Below are 22,385 nucleotides of genomic sequence, written 5' to 3'. Positions count from 1 at the left end.
TCCCACCATGAATCCTCTTCACCAGAACTTCACAAATTGCAGGCACCTACGCTCTTGAGTCTCCAGAACAGTAACATTCACTCGTCTCCTTTCTTAGAATGTGTACCCAATCTCGGGTAGTTTCTTTTAAAAAATGTTATTCCATTTATTTATTTTTTTTGTTTGTTCAACGGGTAGGGATGCAATCTCCAGCACTCCCATGGAAGTCAGAGGACAACGTTCAGCCATAAGAATTCTTCCAACGTTTACATCCACCACATAGAACTCGGGTCACTGGGCTTGGCAGCTGTGTCCTCGCCCCCCGAGCCATATCGCTGGCCTTCAGATGGTTGTTTTGTTTTGTTTTATAGCAACCCAAAGTGGCCGAAGACAGGTAGAGTAGACCTGGGTAAAAGCCTGAAGTTTCACACCCTAGAGTGTTGTTGAACTTGGCTGAACCATATGACTGTCGTCCATAAGATGGTGGGAAGAATACAGAATTCTTTTTGGAGGGAAATGAGCTGTGCCCACCATTGGCATGTGGGCAGTGGTTAAATATGAGCTGTTAGGGTGGTGACTGGCCCAGCAGCCCCATTTCCTCTGGCATTCGCTTTTGGCTCAGTTCACACAGCGATCTGAGCATGGTAAAGAGCTGGCGGTTCCACCTTAAAGCATGGACAAGTGGCCCTCAGGACCTCTGTGTCAGGGGGTCACAGAGCAGGGTTGCGACCAGCATAGGCCTCTGAAGCTCTGTCTGCCACCCCAGCTAGGCTGAGGTCTCTCGCTCCTTGCTGAGCCTCGCCTCCCCACCCACTTGTTCGCATCCTCCATACCCACCCAGGCTCCTAGCAGGGTCATTTACCCGCCAGAGACATCATCATATTCTGTAATATGATTGGAATCTGAATATATATTTAAAATGACAAGATGGAAATTAAAATTTAAATAAAGAATTACTTTTCTATAAGTTTCTCTGAAAGCAGTAATTTAGCAGCAAATTGATAGAGAAAGGTAAGCAGTGGTCCTTTAAACCATCGTGTGGTTTCCGGCGGCCGAGCCAGAAGTGTCTCAATTTAACACATCATTGGTTAGTATTATTAGAAATTTCATCAGGCTCTGCAGTGCATTCTGGGAGGGCTCAGAAGGGAAGGCCAGGCGCACAGGCCTGGGGCCAAAAGAGGGCATCCTGGCTCAAGAGGGTAGGAGGATGGCGGGAGACCCCACCCCAGCACCAAGTAAGACTTTGATTGTGATTTTCTTGTATGCAGCTCAATAGCAATCAGAAACTAGAGCTAAGCTCTGACAGCCTTGTGTGGTAACGAATTCTCTGATTCCTGGAAACCAAGGCCCAAACCAGGAGTCCTTGACAGTGGCCTCCCCAAAAAGCTGGCTCCCATGAACCACAGAAGCAAGGCCCCTGAATCTGTCCCAGTCAGGACCCAGTAAGCAGCTATAGCCCCTAGGACTCCAGTCTCAGGGCCCAGGCCTGGAGACATAGGTAGAAAGATTGTCCTTGCTACCCAGGGTGGGGCAAGAAAGCCCTGAATCAGCAACGTTGTAGCTTACTAAAGTGACACATTCCAGGGGTCCCCAGCTGCTCCAGAGCTATGGAATCAGAACCTCTAGGACTACAGTCCGTTTTTTAGCAATCCTCCCAGGTGCATCTCATGTGCCTGGGGTTGGAGATTGCGTCAGTGGTGATGGCTGGACAGTTCTGGAATGACAAAGCCTGCCAATCTGGGAACACACTCATGGTGGGCTCAATCGAAAAGCACTCAGACACCAAAAGATCTCCCACCCATACATGAATTCCACCGTTAGCACACCGTTCCTGTAACTAAAATTTGCCTTCTCCAGCGTCCACCACTGTGTAGGAACACCCCACTCAGTGGGTCCACTCAGTTCCCAACAGGAATGCATTTACCGAACACTGGCCTCTACCGCTCCCCACAGGTTGACCTGGTCATCAGGAAATCCCTAAGAGTCTTGCAAGAAGAGGGATGCTGGGAGGAAAGGGGAGGTGTGCCATTTGCAAAGAAAGGCTGGCCATCTAGGCTCAGCTGTGGAGCTGACAGCTGCTGTCCTGTGACTGATTCCCCCAGAGCAGTCCGAGAGCCAGTGGGCAGAGATGCCTGAGCCCTCCCCACTTCTGCCTTGTGCAGGCACTAGCTCCCGCTCTTCTCAGAAAAGCAACGGGAGTGAAACCTTCAGGTAAAAAGAAAAATGAGGTGACTGCCTGCAGTGCTCCCAAATTCATGGGATCCCAAATCCGCGGGTCTTGGCCACCTGCCTGTGCTAGCCTCCCAAGGTGGCTGGAATTCCCAAACCACACTCTGCAAGGCAGGTCAAATTATTGTGTCCTGACTGAGAAGCTCCCAGGCAAGGTTTTCAGAGGGAGAGTGTTTCACGTGTGCATGGAGGTCAGGAGACATGGCTCTGTCCACTGTGGAGCTCCAGTCAGCTTCAGTCATCCCGAGCTGCAGGAGTGGGCTCACCAAACTCGTCTTCTCCAAATTGGGAGGGTATTGCAGGGAGTCCCGGGGTGAAGAAAGCACCGGTGCAGACCACGTTCAGAGTGTGGTAAGTGCCACATTCGCTGCCTGCATTTCCCTCCCTGTGGCTTCTCAGCTTTTCATTCAAGGCCTTGTTCCTCCCACCACCCATCTGGGGCAGCTCCAAGGGAAGCTGTATGTCCTCTTTTTAGTATTTACACGGTAACGGCCCCCTTCTGTGTTTACGCTGCCCCCCTAATCCTCTGTGAAACTCTAAGGGTGCAGATAACACAGGATGTGTTTGCCAAGAGTAACACACGAGTGACTTTTGATCTCTTGTAGTTTATACTAGACACAGTAGAGTGTGCATCTCTTTTTTTCCCCTTTTCTTTTTGTTCGTTAGTAGCCTAGCCATGTTTTCTAATATCTTAGCAAATGTTGGGGAGGTGGGATGCAGGGGAGGCTGGCTGGGACAATTCTGCAATGCCTTTGTTGATGCCGGTCACCAGGTAGCATCCACGGAACCAGTCCCTGGCCTACAGGATAGACAAGTCCTGTGGCTGACGTGCAATTGACTATGTAATCCAGACTGGCTTTGCGCGCACACCAGCCCTCTTGCTTTAGACTCCTGCCTGCTAGGACCTGGCTATTATAGCTTTCCGTATCTGTGGCATGATGCTGCCATTAACAGCAGCAGTAGTGAGGCGCCATGTGGTTCTCCCAGCAGTTTCTCTCCAAGTCTGAATCATCATCACAGATCCCTGAAACAGGAGTTCCATGGCGCTGTTTGTACAATCTTTCCAGGAAAGGACCTTGACCGTTGCTGCGCCTGGATCCCCAGCAGACCAAGTAAAAACAGAAGCAAACTGAGGCACGAGTGGGGGAGCTGTAGGCACTCTGGTGGGAAGGGTGCTCGTAGCTGCAGGAGTTAGCACTGGCATGGGGTCCACTGTGCTCCACTCAGTGGCAAGGCATCTAGGTTCCAGTCTGGAAGCAGGCCTGTGAGCCATAGGTGGCATCGTCAGCCACTCAACTGTAGAAATGGGTCATGTGGGGGGATGAACCAGGCTCTGTCCTGTGTCAAGCTGGAAATGTACCAGCTGATACAGGGGCCCTTGGTGGTTGGTGATCTTAGCCCCAATCCGTTGATGTGATTCAATCCTGCTGAACTTTCGTGACCCACCGCCAGCCCCTTTCTGCAGGAAGCTCTTGAGGATTTCCTCATTCTTTTGATGTCCTTGGGGAAAGAGTGGATGATGCAGTATTTGGGATTTCCCGGGAGACATCCATGTCCTTAGCAAGAGTCAGCCTCTGCATCTTGCACGACTGCCATACCCAGGCACTCAGGGAGAATCAATAATTTCTGACCATTGGTAGTGGATTGTGTTAGGCAAGCCTCTGAGAAGCCTTCAGTGGCACCCATGGGTATGGATCGTTTGGGGTGGTCCCTAGAGAGGAGAACCAGACTATCTAGTCTAGGGCTCTGCTCCATGGCCTGCACATCCCACTCTTCCTAGAGCATGTTCTGCAGACTCATTCATTCCTTAAACCAGTAGTGATGTCACTGCCCATGCTGGCCCACGCTATGTCTCCTAAACTCTGTTTTCATCCTGTGGACAGCTATGCCAGGCGTAGCACCTGCTGGGCCAGGCGTAGCACTGAGCATCTGTCTTCATGGAGTTTGCCTGCCAGGACAGGGTCAACAGGACCTTCGGGGCAGTGCACTGAGCACTGTGATCATGCAGAGAGCTGAGATGAGAACAAGCAAGGACTGAGACAGCCCCAAGGGAGTCCAAGTCCCCATCATCATTCAAACCTCCTTGACCACTCCGTTGCTGCAAATATTTGTGGTATTTTTGTGCAGAGGAGAGAGATGTCCTCTCTCTGGTTGGACTGACCAGTGGAAAACAGGCACTCTGGCTACTGTAGACTTGGGAATGCACTACTTAAGCAGAAGGTCCTCCATGATAGTTCAAGTGCCTGTGCCTCCCAGCTGGGTAGCATCTCCCTTGACCCCCTCTGCCGGGGATCTTTGTATTCTGAGAGCAACACTGTAGACCATGTAACACTGTGTACCTGGTCTCCCAAGCTGAAAGAGGGTAACCCTCATGCCCTGTGAAGCTGCTGGGGGAGGGGAGGGGCCAGGAGACAGCCCACTGCCAGCAGGCGCCTTCAGCCTGTGCCTCCGCCTCCCGGAGCTTCAGCCATAAAGGACCTGGGTCTTTAGTGTTCTTCAGTCTCTGAAAGGAGCAGGATGCTGTCAGGCACTGTGAAAATGTGACCTTTGAAAATTTACAAGAGCCGGGGTTTAAAAAGCTGCTGTGTTAATGATGCATCCCATTAGCATCTCATTAAAGGGAAGCTGAGAGAAGCCAGCTCAAGCCCAGTAATGGGCAGATAGGGCCACTCTGCAGTGCTAGTAGGGGAAGGCTATTCTGGCTGGCGGGCCTCTCCTGATGAGTACCGCCATGTTATTGGAGCAGAAACCAGGGCCAGGGAAAGGCAGAAGGTCTCTGCTTGGGTGACTTCCCGGGTGTTCCGGAGAATGGCAGTGGGAGGAGGAGGTGAGAAGAGAGAGACTCTGCTTAGCCCACTTCTGCCACATGGCTGGGAAGCTAGTTTTGTACCGGCAGCCCACCCGGACCCCATCCCTGCTCTCCTTCCCTAAGTCGAGCCCTCATGCAAACTGGGAAAAGCCTGGATTGCTCCTAGGAGTTTCAGATGTGTGGGAGTTCAAAACCACGAGAGCCAAGTTCAGAGCTGCAGTCACAGGCCCATACAGGGTCCCGGGCACCTCTGGAATCTGCCATCTGCAGATTATTTAAGACCTGGAGCTCTTGGCAGGAGGTAAGGCCCCCTGGTCAGGCTTCCTGCCTCACATACTATATGGGTCCATATATGGCTCACCTGCATGCCCTGGACATTGCCACAAAGGGCACAGTCCTGCATCTAAGCTGTCTGTGTTCTCTCCATATATGGCTCCCCTGGAAGCCCTGGGCCTATAAGCAAAGGGCATACTCCTGCATCTAAGTTGTTTGTTGACAGGATCAAGAAAGGAATATTCACTTGATTGCTTTTAATAAAATAAAATTCCTGAGCCGCAAACTGCTTGCAGCTTAAGATGTTGCTAGTGCAGAATAGAATGCGAGAGTGGTTTGATTTATCATTCCTAAGCGGGGTGGGGGGGAAGAGGGTGGACTTTGGAGCTGCTTTCTTCGGTCTCGGAGACTGCTTGTACTGATCATGAAAGACACAGAGCCAAACAGAAGGCCCTGCAGCCGGCTAATCTCCCTGTGGCTCTGGATCAGCCTGTGCACACCCAGAACACCCAGCTTCTGTTTGGGGGTACACAGGGGTCTGCTCCACCTGAGAGCAAAGTCTACAAAGGAAATCGCCTGGGTCTAAATGGCCCCATTCAGACATTGCCCTGGTCAGCACATATCAGTACCCCAGCCCAATAGTTATTTACCAAAGAACAGACCATTGCATAAGTCTAAGCAATGTGTCAGGGAAAAGATGCAATTTTTCAGGTCCCGAACTCCCCTCATTTGTGGGCAAACATTAGAATTTCCAACGTTTTATAGCATAGAACCTGATGACCCAAACTCAAGAGGAAAAGAAAACAGAGCTTCTGGCAGAAGTGGCAGTCTCAGGGCACATTTCCAGAAGGCTTCTCTCCCTGGTTAAGTTGCCACGCGGACCTGCAGACCCAGCATTGCAGAAATTGTGGCAGGGAGAGGACTCTGAAATCTTAAGCAAAGAAAGCTGTTGTTTCCTATCTGGGAAGCCTCTGGGACATGGGCAGCAGAGAGGGATTACAGCGCCCTCTCCTGGCAGAAAAAGTTTCCATATTGTCAGCGAAGAGGCTTGCTGGCAAGGAGGCTAGGGGGTTCCAGCAGCGTTCAAATGTGTCCTCTAAACAAGGCTCTTGAATAGGACAGAGCGCAGACTCATTCCCCCTCAGATGCCTCTGGTTTCAGGAGCAATTTCTGTGCCTCTCACCCCATTGTGATCCTGGTGCCTGGAAATTAAGGGCTGCAGATGGCTCGATGGCTTGTGCACCCATCCGGGCACACATGGAAAGTTGCCTCTTCAGAGAACTCAAGAAAAGCCTCCCCCATGTTTCCTATGCCTCATCACCTTCCCTCAACCTCACACATGCCACAAGCAGGATTGGGGTCTCCGATCGGAACACTTGTTCAAGGAATTCTTCTTTCTTTTTGTTTCGTTCTTTTTTTTTTCCTTCTCGTCCTCTTTCCAAGCCCTGTTCCGGAAGTGGCCTCTCTGAAGGACAGTCCAGAGGTAAAGTGCCCCATAATGCAATTACTTCTGCACTGCCCCGGGTCTCAATGTTGCCTGGCTCCTGCTCCCCCAGCAGGCCCTGCGGCAGGCTCTGTGTGTGTGCCAGCGTGGGTGAAACAGCAAAGACTTCAGGAGCCCTGCCAGGTCTACTGCTCACACCCACTGCTACGCCCTGGCCTGGGACCCAGGTGAATCACCTTGCCCAAGGGCCTCACAGGGAACTCTGCCTCCAGCTTCACCATTGTGTCAGACTCTATACGAAGATGCTGTTGTGGCTTTCTTCTGGGCATGTCCCTGGAGAAGAACAGCTTCATCCCAGCTCACCTGCTTCCCTAGGGCGAACTGGGCTTCTAGGAGCTGTTACTATCTTCTCAAAGTCACCCCCATGGAGATCCTCGCCCCTTTGCACCCCGGTTTCCTTATCCCAGCTTCTGTGATATGTCTAGGATTTATTTTTGTATTGTTTATAAATAATGGCCATTAGAGAAAGTTGGTATTTAGAGGTGGTAACACACAACTGCAATCCTAGCGCTTTGAAGTGAGAGAGAGGGAGGCCACATGTTCAAAGGCAGCCTGGAATACAAAAGAGATCTGGGGATGTGAGTCAGTGGTGGAACACTTGGAAAACACAACACCCTGAGCTCGATCCCCTGAACCATTTATTTTGATAATTGCAAAAGAATGTCGACAAGAAGTCCCCCGTAATCCTCGCATCCAAAGGTAGCATCGTGCCGATATTTGGGTCATTCCCCTCTCACACGTGCTGTTCAACAGCAGGATGGGTTTGTGTAGGGAGGGTTGCATGGGCGTAACCTTGTGGCCTGATTTTCTCATCAATGTCACCGTGGGAACATTTCGCCTTCTCATGATAAATTTCAGAAAGCACACTTCTTAGTAGCCAGTATTCTCTCAGGACTGTAGCCTCGGGGGCCACTGTCATTTTGACGTTTGCCTTCATTCTGAGAGGGCTTTCCTTGTACATCTCTAAGCTAAATCAGGTGAGCTCGCACAGCAAACAAGCCCCCTTGCTGCTCTGAGGGGTCGTGGGTTCCTCCTCCCAGTTTCCATAGCCCCCCGCCCTTCCTCCAGGGGATGCCTGGCTCTAACAGCAGGTATCAGAGCAGGGTGGAGAACACGCAGTGGTCCTCATTTGTCCCCTGACGACGGTGTTCTGTGGAGCGAACCTTTTGCCACCTCCTTAGCAATTCTCAGTAGCCACATGTGAAAGCCCTGGGCACCTGCTGGACTGAGTGGATACAGTCGGTGCTCAGCCCCTACCCTGGATAAGTGGGTAGCATTTGGGTTACGGTGGGTTATTGACAGTCTGAGGGCTAAGGTGTCCCCACACCAGAGTACAGAATGCAGTAGTTCCCCCGAGACAGGCAGCAGCAGTAGAGATGCCTGGCATGGCCTTGTCTTGGAGTCCTAAAGGCCAGGAGCTCATCAGAGACCAAACCTGTCGATACTCTGTCCTGAGATCCTTTGCTGGGAAGGAGGCGGAGGTCCCAGCATTAATGGGACTGGGTACAGGCTAGCTATCTCTGTGTGTGTGTGTGTCCATCAGCCCATTAGAAAAAGCTCAGGTCTCAAGGATATTGCTGAGATAACAGGTTCCAGGCAAGGTCCTTCTCACCATTCTCATCTCCTTTCCACAGGCTCCCGGCATCTCCAAAGCCGACAATCAGTCCCAGGGACTCACGACCAGCATTCGATGGGGCCAGACACCCATCAATCAGTCCACACCCTGGGACACTGATGAGCCACCCTCCAAACAGATGAGGGAGAGCGACAATCCAGGTGCGTGTGCATCAGCTGACAGAGACACCTGCTTGCTGGGTGCTCTGTTCTTCTCCAGAGATCCCGATCCATGAGTCTGCAGAAGCCCAGATATCAGGCTTGGGATGTATGAGAATCCCAAGTTTCTCAAGTCACCCTTCCAGGGAGATTTGGCCTTGCCCGAGGTTACATGAACACTAGCATGCTCTGGCCCCAGGACTGGGGTTTCCTACTTCCACAGCATCGTGGTCCTGCTGCTGACAACTCTGACCCTCAGCTCCTGCAGTCCCTTCTCCCACCCTGCTTTGGTACAGATACCTGAAGATACCTCCCAGTCCTATGTCTTCTGCTATAAACACCCCAAACCCATCCGTCACTCCACCCTAAAGCTCATGAATTCCAGACCCTTCGCTCTCCTGACAAGTGCTCACTCTGGATCCCTCTAAAGGGCAAAGGCACAACCCAGGGCTAAGAACAAATCACTACTTGCCAACACTCTTCCTTCAGCCCTCCACCTTGGGCATTACAGCCCCAGAACATAGCTGTTCAGCCCATTGATAGTACCTACTGTCCCAGTGGTAAAACTCAAGTTTGTCACAAGGCCATCTCTTCGTAATTAGACTTAGGCAGCTGGGTTTGGGGACACAAGCAGATCCCTCCACTTTCTCCTGAATGGGGCCACTGTGATCTCAAGTGCTGTTTGGAGAGAGGGTGGGCTTTTTTTCTGTGCTCTGTTCCCAGTTCCCCCAGAATTGTGTCCTTCATAGCCCATCCAAGTCATTGATTAAAAAACAGTGGTCAGGGCTTACTCTAAGTGACTAGAGGCCTCTCTGTAGGTCCCCAGCCCCTTTCAGGCATTCATCTCATAAAAAAAAAAAAAAAATCTTCATGGCATCGCATCTCAGGACTACGTGTGGCCTTGTTGGCCAGACTCTGACATTTTAATACATATTCCCAAGTTCCCTGGCTAATCCTGGGGAGCACTGAGTTCGGGGTGCCAGGCTTTGGTCTTGAGACATCCAGCCACACTGGCTCATGTCAATAGCACCTCCTCTGTTTAGCTTGGACATGGTCCCCCCTCAGCAGCCTATTCTAGAATTTAGCCAGCAATACATTGCCAATGCTTCTTGGCTTGCAGCCTCCCTCCCTCCTGACACGAATCATAAATATTTCTCGCACATTATCGTGTGCCTTGTTCTGTATGTGATCAAGGCTTGCAGCAATCCTACACATGGGTATTATTGTGGCTCCAGAAGATGAGGAAGCTGTGTCGCTAATCTGGAACCCGAATCCCAGAATCGGGACTCAGAACTGGTTCCTTCTGGCTCCTCTTCTTCCTCCTCACCCAACGCCCCCTGCTGGATTGAATGTTGCTGTGGCATCTGGGCTCCTGCCCTCCCTACTCATCTTAGGTCTGAGAGGGAATTCTCAGCCCTTCCAGCCTCCAGGGCTCCCAGTCTCCTGCCTCAGTCTCCCCATTCTCAGTCTACACTCGAACCCCAGAGGAATCATGATAACCAAGGTTGAACCTGGACAGTGAAGGCTCAAGCCAAAACCCATTCCATCAGAAGTGACCAGACTAAAATTCCCCGTCACTGTATCTTCCAGCTTCACAAGCCGTTCTGGGTCACCTTAATATCAGTTAAACTCCAGGTAGACCCAGGCCTTGCTCTGCCTGACCTGGGTATCACTGGCCTTTCACCTTGTATCATATCCTCAGAGGTGTGCCTGGCCTTCCCTCTTCCCCCAAAATCACCTTAAGAGCCGAGCTTGGTTGGCCCGGTTCCAGCAACAAGGGCTAGGGTCCCCTCAGATCTCTTCCAGGATTTCCTAAGCTCCATCACCTCTTTCTAGATGCCTGGAAAACACCTTGCCATCTTCAAGCTCCACTGCGCTCACCTGAAACCCCTGCAAACACTTTCGCTGCCAGCCTTCTCTTTGCCTCCCGCCCACCGCAATTCTCCAGCAAAGGAGTACATACAAGACATATAACATACAACACATACAAGACACATATGTAACATCTACCGCACACCTGACACGCTGTTGGTTTTGCAAACATGCATTCCACCTTCAGTTCTCAGTCCAGATTAACAGACAGAAAGAATGAGGCTTGGAGAACCAAAGCAACTTGCCAGGGCTCTTAGCTCATAAGTAGGAGAGCTGAAAGGAACTTGGGTCTCTTTGACAGTCTGCAAGTATTTTCTCTTTGCTTTGTTGTGTCTCATTCCTCCCAAACAGATTTGTCTTTTTTTTTTTTTTTTTTTTTTTTTTTTTTTTTTTTTTTTTTTTTTTTTTTTTTTTTTTTGACACAAAGTCTCACTATGTAGCCTTGACTGGCCTGGAACTCGCTACATAAAACAGGATAACCTCAAACTCATAGAGATTCACTTGCCTCTGCCTCCCTCCAGAGTGCTGGGATTAATAGTGTGTGCCCCTAAGCCCAGCTTTTTCACATTCTTAAACTGCTGCGTGCTCAGACACAAATGTCTTAGCCACTGTTATCATTCCAGTTCCCAGCCCAAGGCCTGGGACAGGTGATGTTTGATGATTAAATATATAAGTGATAGAATAACAGTTTTTCCATCTCCCTTACAGGCACGGGGCCATGGGTGACCACGGTGGCCGCCGGGAACCAGCCTTCCCTGATTGCACACTCCTATGGAGTGGCCCAGCCTCCCACCTTCAGCCCGGCTGTGAACGTCCAGGCCCCGGTCATCGGGGTGACTCCCTCACTGCCTCCCCACGTGGGGCCCCAACTCCCGCTGATGACGGGCCACTACTCACTCCCTCAGCCACCCGCCCAACCACTGAGCAATGTGGTGGTGAACATGCCTGCCCAGGCCCTGTATGCCAGCCCTCAGCCCCTGGCGGTATCCAATTTGCCTGGAGTGGGGCAGGTAGCCCGCCCAGGACCCTCTGCTGTGGGCAACGGCCACATGGCAGGGCCCCTGCTGCCTCCACCTCCACCGGCCCAGTCATCCGCTGCTCTCCCCAATAGTGCTCCTGCCACCAATGGGCCCCCCACGACAGACTCGGCCCATGGGCTACAAATGCTACGGACAATTGGAGTGGGGAAGTATGAGTTCACCGACCCAGGGCACCCTAAAGGTAAGTCCTGTCACACGCCCCACTGTGTGCCTGGTCTGTACCTTCCTGCCTGGTCATCCCAACCCAGTGAGGACAGAAGTGTGCTCTTTCACTGCCTTCATCTGACCAGAGGCTTTGACAGAAGCTCCCTGTTTAGGTGGGTGAATTCAGGCAGAAAGCCAGTGTGGAGGTTGAGACAAGCAACAGCAAGATTCACAGAGCAAGAAGAAAAAAAATGGGAAGAAGAAGGAAGAGGGAACTTGAAAGTCCAGAGCCCAAGGCATGCTCAGCCCAGGCCAGACCAAGGCTAGACTGAGCAAGAGCTACCCACTCCGCTAAGGGTCACTAGGATAGTCCATAGGGTTTTTTTTTTTTTTTTTACCACTTTCCATCCACAAAGACATTCAAAACACTATCTGCCTATGCCAGGCAGGACAAGCCTGCTTCACCAACCAAACTGTTAATAAGAGCGGAACCAGGGCCCAGGCACACTCCCACCATCCTGAGCCACTTAAGGTTTTGGTTTTGAAGGACTGAAGAGGTCTCTGTTGAGTCCCTGGGAAGAATAGCACTGGGCTGGCCTTCAGGGGGATCCTAAACCCCAGCCCCCAGCCCCCAGCCCCCAGCCCCAGAGGAGTTTCCTTGCAAAGAGCTCATATGTCGTTCCTTGGGAACAGAAGCTGGGGAAGGAAGTAAACCACTCATCCCAACATGATTCTCAGCCCAAGCCACAGCCGCAGCAGCAGGGCCCAGGACATTAGAGGTAGGTTCTAGTCCCAGTGTCTGAGTGGGACAGCAGGGCCAGGGCCAGGAGGGGAGGCTTTGAGAGGGCCTCTCTTAGATTGGCTTTCCTTGATACAGGGGCATTGCCAGACAGCTCAGGTCCTGACCCTGCAATGTGCAGAGGGAAAGTTATGAGGCCTCCATGGGGCGAGGCAGCTCTAGGGACAGGAGGAGGCAGGAAGACCTCTGCCCTAGCCTGCTGGAGTACCCATGTCTCCTTCAAAGGGGCCAGTAGGTGGTGCTAGATAGTGTATACAACTAGCCATAGCTTTTCCTCAGAAGCCCTGACCGTCCATTTCAGAGGTCCCTGGGTCTTAGCATTGCAATGCTGCCCTTAGTCACTCTCTGCCCACCGTTCTTCAGACATTTGTCGCTGGTCCTTCTGAGCCGTTCTCCAGTCTTTCTGAGCAACCCCAACCACAAAGCCGGTGCCTAGCTCCCTGTGGGGATTCATTCCGAACCTGTGTGAGCTCCAACTGCCTTTGTTTGGGAAATCAGTGCTAGTTTTAAATGACAAAATTATAGAAAATTACATCTGAAATCTGGTAAACCCTTGCTTTGTTTAAAATTTATTTTTTATATATATAGAGAGACTAAATTGATTTCTTCTTTGAACTGTTTTGGTTTAGCAACCCCTTTCTTTAAGAGAGAGAGAGAGAGAGAGAGAGAGAGAAAGAGAGAGAGAGAGAGAGAATGTCAAAAGAACAAAAGCACGCGCACGCACATGCACACACATGCACATAGGAACACACACAAAAATTCACACACAAAAAACACATACAAAAATTCACTCCCACTTCATGAGCCACCAACTCTGACACAAGAGGCTGTGGGGTCCCAACTGTCTAAGGCTCTCCCAAAGCTAGAAGCACTAGGCAGCTTTAGGGTGCCCACAGGGAGAGGTCTGCTAAGGCGATGAAAGTTGTCGCTGGTTTTCCAAGTTCCGGACATCTATCTAGAGAAAAACCGTTCTGTACAGGAGGGAACCAGTGTAGCTGGCCTTAGTGTCCCATGGTCTAAGACTGGACACTGAGCTGGAATCCATCTCTCTGAACATTGCTAGAATCAGGCTGTCCCGGGACACCCTCACTCTTGAGATGAGGTGACACAGGTTGGTAAGGCTGGACTACTGAGCCTAATGCTACACCATTGAGCCATGCAGAACTGCTCCTGAGACAACTGGGGAAGGCCAAAGAGGATGGCCTGACCTCTGTGGCCCCAAGCCTTACAGGGCCATGTGGCCCCATGCTATTTGCTATACCAACCCCCATTGGGTAGACTGAGTCTGGGTGAGAGGCAAGACCCAGAAAGTATATCCCACTCTGTCAACTGGGGAGCCTTTGGGGTCTTCCAGCTCTGGTCAGTGACCTGGGTCCCACACCCTGCTTCCTATTGGTATCCTCCAGACCAGCTGTTTGCCCAGAGATTACATTAATTCACGTCTGTTTGTGGCCCTTGCGGGCTGGCAGATCCCCCTTGTGTTTGCGAAGGAAGACAAGGGGCTGGATGCATACGAATGTACAGCACTCGAGCCTGGGTTTTTTATTTCTTAGGTAAATTCTCCTTTCATTTCTAATCGTAAAAGCCTTTCTTGCTAAAGCTATAATTTATCTGTCAGATCTAATGTCAAACAGCTACATTTAGGGGAAAAAAATAAGGAATCCAAATTTTGAAACCGAATCTTTGCAACTTACTATGGGAGAGTCAGAATCCTGCCAGCACCACGTGGGTTTGGATTTGGGTCACTTTTAATTTTGCCCCTAGGGATTTTGCATCCCTGAAACTCAATTGATTTCACACTCCTAAATGACAGACAGCTGGCTCCAGGCGGGAACAGGAGGCCCAACATGATGCTATCAACACAAATCAGAACTCCACTTTTAAGAGAGAGAGAGAGAGAGAGAGAGAGAGAGAGAGAGAGAGAGAGAGAGAGAAGAAAAAGAATTTTCTTTTTCTCCTAGTGTCTGTTTGAAAGCTTGCCCGGCATTACAATAAGATCCACCATGAACCATCTAGCTCATTACAATCCTATGATTTTTGCCTTACTATTGTTTGATGAGACAACCTGGCCTCTTGTGGGGTGGAGAAATTATACAGAGAGATCCCCTCCATGAAGAGCAGGTCTTGCCAGCCAGAGGGAGGGGCCACTGGTATTTTTAGAATTCATTAGTGCCCTGATTTAAAATTTCACATTTTGTTTCTTGTAATTATCTTCCGATCGACTGAACGAAATTTTCAGTCGAGGCTCTATTAGTCCGCCTTCCCAAAAACGGCTTTGGGACTTTAATTTCAAACTTAACCAATTGAAAAAGAAAGGTGGTGTGCAAAATGCCTTTTGATTTGCTGTAGGTCAAGCGATTGTCTCTCATCTGTGACTGGAGAAGCCAGCATGCCTGCGGTTTGCTTTAATGAGTGTTATTTAAATGCATTGAGCACATATAGATTTTCTTAAGAAACTTACAAGATAAATCTTTCTTTCTCTAAGAACAATTTGAAGGTGGGAGCAAGCTGTGGAATTTTTTTTAGATTATATATTGAAAGGTAATTAAAAATAGATTTCATGTGTGCAAAGTGATAAGGGAGGAAAACGGAATTAGTTCCATCTGAATCTTCATAAAAGGCCTGGTGTGTTTGTCTTGTTATTAGATGGGCACGGACCCCTGGCCTTATCCTCTGGGAGAAGTACACCCAAACTCAGGCATATGCAGAAACCCATGGCCTATGACCCTGTTCCTAGAGATTTCTGGGAGGTCACAGCCAAGGTCCAGGTTGGGGGCATGGTGGTTTCTGCTGTCTTTCATCAGGGATTGTTGGTGACTTAGATCAAGGCTGGGAGCCTCTAAAATCCCTAGACCCTGGGCCCAGAGGCTGTCTGTCTGGAGAGAAATGAGCTAAGGGAACCTGCTTCCTTTCTTCCAGAGGAGGGACATGTCTGTTATGGTATAGACACTGCCACAGGTATGATGTAGGAGTCATAATGAACCATCTACAGAGTTTGGCTTCTCTGCCCAGGACCAAGGAGCTACGTGATGCATAAATTGTTCCACCCATTTCTGTGGGTACAGTTTCTCGCCTCCCTTTCTAACCATAGACCTTTACCCCAAGGAGCTCTGTCCATCCTTGCAACTGCATCTCACGTGAAGCTCAGCTGCTCCAACTCTATCAACAGCGAAGACAGTAGCTTAGGATATGCTGAGGTGTGTGGAATAGCTTTGTAACCAGAGCGAGCCTCCTGGCCTCTCTGAGCCTCCTCTGCCTTCTCTTAGAAATGGTGTCTGAGTGTAGTGGTTCTTGCCTGTCATCTCAGCACTCAGGGTAACTAAGGCAGGAGAATTGCCATGAGTTTAAGACCAAACTGAGCTGCACTGTGAGTTCTATCCAGCTCAGCCTGGGCTACAGAGTGAGTCCCTGACTCATAAAATCAAACATTAATGTATATAAGATATATATATATATATATATATATATATATATAATACATAATGTAAGAATGCTTATACTACCCACCTAGAGTGCAGGGGAGACCCAGATGTGACCATCCCTCACTCCTCGCCTGCTCACTGCCACTGAAGTCTAGCCAAGCACCCTGTCCAGGAAGTTTAACAGCTGGGTTAGCCCATCCAGGGATCACAAGGCCACAGCCCTGTGGTCAAGCCACTTTCTGTGAGATGACCTGAGTTGCTTTCTGGCAGACGATGGGAGACTATTCTTCCAGACATGGGGCTAAAGCATAGCTCATCCCTTCTTGTTCCACACACTGAGACAAGGCCAGGGCCCACCATTCTCTCTGCAACCTCATAAATCCCCTGGAAGGAGCTGAAATGCGAGACAAAGCTGTTTGCCCACACAGTGCCCATGCGACAAGAACTCTCACACAGGCCAGCCCTCCCTGTGGCAGGATCTCAGAAACGTCACCCTGAGTCCATCCAGGGTTCAAACTCAGAGCTTGAACTTGTCCTTTACTGACCCAAAATATGTCCTTTGAGCACAGGTCTTTTTAAAGTATGGGCTTTGTCCTGCCACACCCCTTCTGACTGTCTCCGAAGGCCCCAGTTGTTCTGGTGTCTGGTGGTCCCCCCCGCACCCCCCCTTGTGGTCCCTCCCTCAGCCTGACACCCACCTGCCTTGCCCTTCATCCTTTGCCATTCTGTGCACAGCTGCCTTGGAGTCACCCTACCTCCTGAGGGTTTTTTGTTTTGTTGTTGTTGTTGTTTGCAAAAGTAACCAGTAATCTCAGGCATCACACATATGCAAAAATCTCTCAGAAAGTCATTCTGCAGCCCCCCACACCTATCCCACACTAAGCATCTATCCATTGAGACTTCTTCCTAGAACCAGGTACCTCCATATACTACCTGCCCCGGAGCAAAGTGGGGTCTGAAATTCTACTCCAGTTTCCTCATCTTTAACAATGGCAGAGCTGCTTCATGTCCTTGCTGTGAGGTCTGACTCGTTTTACATGCAGCCCTTGGCATGGCCGGGTATAGCCACCATAAAAGTGTGTGTGATCTCTCTTTCCACACCATCAGTACCAGGACCGCCTTTCCGCACCCACGGCCTTTTAGGAGTTCGGGTTAATGCGATGAATCAAAGAGCAGTTTGCCTTTGAGAGTCTTAGGAGAGCATGTTAACATCGTGATGTCTGAAGGCCTGGTTCCCAAGGGTCCCTTTTGAATGGCAGAAAATTGCTTTCTCCCATTGTAACATTTTACAATCCTCTACCATCACCATAACAACCAGAAGGAACCAGCCTGTTGCTGGCACCTTCCTCTGAAGTCTAAGGACTGTTCATCTTGGGGTGGGGGGATCCTCCTGCATACCCTCAGTGGGGGGTCAGCATCCTGTGACCTTCATCTTGATATCAGGGAGCTGAAGACACACAGGCAGGATTAGGTACTCTCCATGGAGACAGCAATAAATTGGACAACTAGCGTCATCTGATTTCTATAGATCAACTGATCAAGGCAGGGTGATTGATCAGCCATATGTATGGCTGACAGCAACGGCAGTGGTCAGGAGCCCGGGTCAGCTGCTTGGGGAGACTTCCAGATCCCTCCACACACTAACCCAGCAAACTTGGGCTGGTAACTAGGACTCTACCTCAATTTTCAATTCTATAGCCCAGACCAGCTTTGAGAATCAGGTAACAGGAAGTCGAAGCACCAGGGCCTGGTACATTGTGGGCTCATAACAATGGTACCTGCTCTAAATGAATGTTACTATGAATCTTAAGGAATCCTGAGGAAGGAGCCAGTCTTACTGCCCCACATACAGCCCACACATCCTCTCCCACACCCTAGGAGACTTGCAGTTTTATCTACACCCACAAGATAGCTCCTATTCACTAGAACAGACCCTGCCTGGCCCGATGTGACACCTTCCTTCCCTTCCCAGGGCTCTGTCCTCTGGGCTTTGTTCTTCATTAATTGGGCTTAATGGTTTGGTTAAGACCTCATTTGGCTGCGAGTGAGCCAGGCAAGCAGCATATTGCAGTCAAGGCAGCGAGACCACCCAGAGTCAGGGTCATCCTCAGCTGCTTAACGGGGCTGGGCAGGTTGAGAACTCTGGGCTTTCTCATGCTTCTGGGAAAACATTCTGACTTTCAGCGACTAATATATGCCTAGGATCCTCAAAGTCAGAGATCCTGCCCTGCCCACCTGCAAGACATGGCTAGAGGAGTCAAAATGTTCCTAAGAATGAGAGGGAACAAATAGAAGAGATATTTCCAGGCTTTTACACAATACTGACCCACCGTGCAGAGACCAGCTGCCCTGACCCAAGTAAGCCCGGCCATCACTCGGGAACAGCAAGCTAAAGCAGACAGCAGAATGACTAGCTACACACGAGGTCAGTGACTCCAAAGCCACAGGACAGCTGAAGTCATGTCCCCTCCTTCCCTGATGCCTCCCTGGTGCTTACTGAGCAACTCATATGTGTTCTGAAACACCAACTCTGCAGAGTCTATATCTTGGTTTGTGCCATAATCCAAACCAAAGGCGTAGCCAGCTTGCTAGCTGTGCGCCCCACACACACAGTCTCTATCAGGCAAGCAGCCCTAGGTGATTCGAAGTGTCCCAGACATGGAGACAGGCCTTAGGAAGGGGTCGGCTGTAGGAGAGGCTGCACTCGACTGTGGGGAAATTTAAAAAGGTGGTGGCACTAAGAACTGTGGCAGCTGGGAAGTGAAAGGGCACTAGAGACCTTCAGGGCAGTCGAGATGAGATCAAGAGGCAAGGGGCAGGCAGCTGGAGGAAGTTTGATGGAAGTGCCAGACAGAGAAATAACATTCAAAGGTTTGTCTGTCACAGAGTCACACACATGCTCACACACACACGCTCACACACACGTGCACGCGCGCGCACATGCGCGCGCACATGCTCTTCTGGTCCACAGAGAAAGCCATCCTAACTTGAGGCTAGGTTGCCTAGTGATTTTCAGGATGTCTGTTTCTTGGGCTTCAAGCACTCAGAGCTACTCTGAGTATGCACAGGCTACTTGCCGGCTGGCCATCCTACCTCAGTCAGATGGTTTTTGGTATGTTAAAAAAAAAACAAAACAAAACAAAAAAACCCTGTAACCTGTGGTCTTAGCTTAGCTAAATGTTCATCCATCTCCAGGCCTTCACAGTCTTAGAAGGTGAAAGTCTCTTTGAATACCGTAGACTTTGACCGAGCTGTGAGACCCCTGGCTGTAGTGATGTGAGCGGCGGGCTGCATTCCCACCCGGCTCCCGGCCACCTGGCTAGCTTATGCCCCAAAATAACAACACACAAATTGTATTCTTTTAAACACTGCCTGGCCCATTAGTTTCAGCCTCTTATTGGCTAATTCTCGTATCTTGCTTAACCCATTTCTATTAATGTGTGTAGCATTACAAGATGGTGGCTTACCGGGAAAGATTCAGCATGTCTGTCCTGGTGGCTGGCTTCATGGCGACTGACTCACTTCCCTTCTTCCCAGCATTCTGTTCTGTTACTCCACCCACCTATGTTCTGATCTATCAGGCCAAGCAGTTTTCTTTATTAATTAACCAATGAAATCAACAGAGTGATAGAAGACCCTCCTCTATCACCTGGCCACCATTAATCCCTGAAGGGGAAATCATGAAACACCCCCAAATTCTAAAAGTTCACTGTGCACTTTTCTCTCTCCTGGTGTGACAGAGGTCTAATAGCAAAGTTCCTGGTGCCTAGCCATTACCTGAACAGGCGTCCTCTGTCGATGTCACTAGTAAAGGCATGAAGACTCGGGCTGTTTTTAGAATTTTCCTCTCCAGAGGCGGGGTCAGTTCTGCACATGGTGTTTGGGTGGAGCATGTGGGATAGCTGCTGCTTGATGCTGTGTGATGGGGAGGGGCCGGACAGATGGGGCGCCACATCCTGAAGCAGGACTGCAGAAAACATGGCAGAAAACCAGTTCAATGGGAAGCTATTTGGTTGAAATTACATTACATTCAGGAACACACTCGCGATTCTAGAAATGTAGATGGTAAAAATAATACAAGTGTAGTATTTCCGTAACACAAAACAGCATGTAAATGGCTTGAAGAGAAAAAGATGGTCAAAAGGTAGCCATCTATTGAAATGGTTATCATTGCCTGTTTTTTTAGTGAACTTCTTTCAAAGGAAAAAGAAAGTACTTTGTGTGCATGCACGCGTGTGTGTGAGACACCTGCCTCAGAGAGAAGCTCAAGAGTCTGGGTGGCTCACTGAGCAACTTCACTGTCCTGGTCTCCCAGCAGCCTGATAACAACCAGCCAGGCACAGCCCCACTGCCCCATGAACTGCCTACTGTGGCTCCTCCTCTTTTTCAAATGCCTTCCAGGGCCTCAGATGCAGTAAGGCCAGTGCACCTCTGTCTCTCACCAGCTTCCGCAGGTCACCGTCGTGACAGTCAGCCATAGTAGGACAACTGTCATCCAAAGACACTGGAAACAGAGTGGCTTCAACAACAGAATCTTTTCTCACAGCTGCAGAAGCCAGGAATCTAAGTGCAGACAGGGTTGCTTTCTCCAGGTGCCTCTCTCCTCCATGCTGTGTCCTGACACCATGGAGTTGTATCTGTGTGTGTCTTCTTCTTAAAGGGGTACCACCCTTATTGGATTACCCTTCCAACCTCCTTAAAGGCCGGTCACCAAATGCTGTCATCTTGGGGGATAGGGCTTTAACATAGGACTTTGAAGGGATTCAATTCAGTCTGTAATAGTCTTTGGGGGGGAGTTTTGTTGTTTGTTGTTGTTGTTGTTGTTAAATAAGATGTAGCCTTGACTGTTCTGGAACTCACTATGTTGACCAGACTGGCCTAGAATTCATAAAGATCCTCCTACCTCTGCCTCCCAAGTGCTGGGACTAATGGGCTGTGCCACCACACCTAGCCACAGTCGTTTTAAATCCACCTAATTGGCAAGTAGAAAAGGTGGCCCCTCACCACAGCACACTTGCCATGTACTTAGCACCTTTTCCACCTCTCTAAAGTCAGGGTCAAGTTAATCGCTTGACTGAGATTGTAAAGTTGTTTTCCTTTAAATCATCGGGGCTAGGTAAGTCTCAGTGAAACCCACTTCCCCCATTCCAACCCTGCCCCACGTGTGCTCTCTGAACAGCTGCCCACCTCCCTCTCTTCAAGTAAGAATCTTCTTTGGGTGACAAGCAGCCTTTGCAACCCTCTCCCCCATGACCACCAGAGTGGATAGTAAGGGAAAATATTACCTGAGCCATTGTTTAACAGAAGCACTTGATTTCCCTCCCCTCCCTGGGGATGGAAGGAGAGAGTGGGTGAAGTTAGAGTTACCCCAAAGTATCACATTATTTTCAAGAATTCACTAGGAGTTTCCCAGGGAAAGCACCCCCATGGCCTGGGTGACTTAGGCGATTATTTCCCCTGCTGCTGGGAATCCTCCATCCTAGGCTTCTCTCCCCATGTATGCACAGAGACAAACCTGAGTCTGTGCCCGTGACCTCCAGCTGGGACAGAGCCATGTACTCTATAAGAGCTCACACCCAAAGCCACGTCCTATGTGCTGCCACACAGGCTAGAACAGTGATGGCCCTTGAACATGTCACTATGGAGAAACTTGTCTCAAAGGGAGAGGGAAAGATGGCATGGGAAAAGCCTAACTCATGGGCAAAGGGACCTCCCCACCCTATCAAGTCTCATGGTCGATGCCTTCTTTGGAAATGCCTGGTTAGAGAATTTGGTTTCCCAGAAATGGTGAGTGAATGATCAACCATGATCATTCATTTTTTCCCAGAGTACCACCAGGGGCCTGAGATGCCTTTCTATCTATTCAAATCTGTGCTCCAGAACCTTAGAAACCCCTGGATTTGGAGGGGAGGTCATCTCATGGTAATTCTGAAGGCTTCTGATCTCTCTAGTCATGTGAACAGGAAGGTTGGCAGGTTTAGGAAATTATTATTGATCCAGAAATAGTTCCTGTATTTTTGTCTTTATGTTCATGTATGTGAGAGAAAGGGGAAAGGGGGAGGGAGGAAGAGAATGTGTGACTATGATTATGTGTGTGTGATGTGTATGCATGTGGTGGTACACACATGGCACATGGATGTGAAGGCCAGAGGAGGATCCTCCACCTTATGTCTTTGAGGCAGGGTCTCTCATTGAACCTGGAGTTTGAGTTTGTTTGGCTAGGCTGATGGCCAGCAAGCATAGAAATCATCCTGTCTGATCTCTCCTTGCTGGGCTCACAGATGTGCTCAAGGCCACACCCTGCCTATTATGTGGACACTGGGATCTGAATTCCAGTCCCCATGCTTGGATTGGACCGCAAGAGCTCTTGACTGCTGATCCGTGTGTTCAGGCCCAGGTCTTTGTCTACATATAGATGTTCATTACCTCCAGGTTTCCCTGTGTAGTGTCGCTGGTCCCACAGTAGACGTGCCATCTCCCACTAGGTCTTTCTAGTAGTGACACCTACCAAGGAAATGAAGCTGACCATTGGCGTTGTCTC

At 49.9% G+C, this 22,385-nt stretch overlaps 1 protein-coding gene across 1 annotated transcript in view; it reads left to right on the top strand.

Moving 5' to 3' along the window:
* Klhl29 (kelch like family member 29) overlaps positions 1–22,385 on the top strand; it is a 210,924-nt gene that overhangs the window by 142,820 nt on the left and 45,719 nt on the right. Inside the window, 2 exon segments of the mRNA XM_038320239.1 lie at positions 8,429–8,570; positions 11,148–11,660. Of these exon segments, the coding sequence (XP_038176167.1) occupies positions 8,429–8,570; positions 11,148–11,660 (655 nt within the window).

The sequence above is a fragment of the Arvicola amphibius genome, chromosome 2 (assembly GCF_903992535.2).
Source record: "Arvicola amphibius chromosome 2, mArvAmp1.2, whole genome shotgun sequence".
Lineage (NCBI taxonomy): Eukaryota > Metazoa > Chordata > Mammalia > Rodentia > Cricetidae > Arvicola > Arvicola amphibius.
The sequence above is the reverse complement of the archived record's forward strand: the minus strand, read 5'-3'. Positions and strand labels throughout refer to the sequence as shown.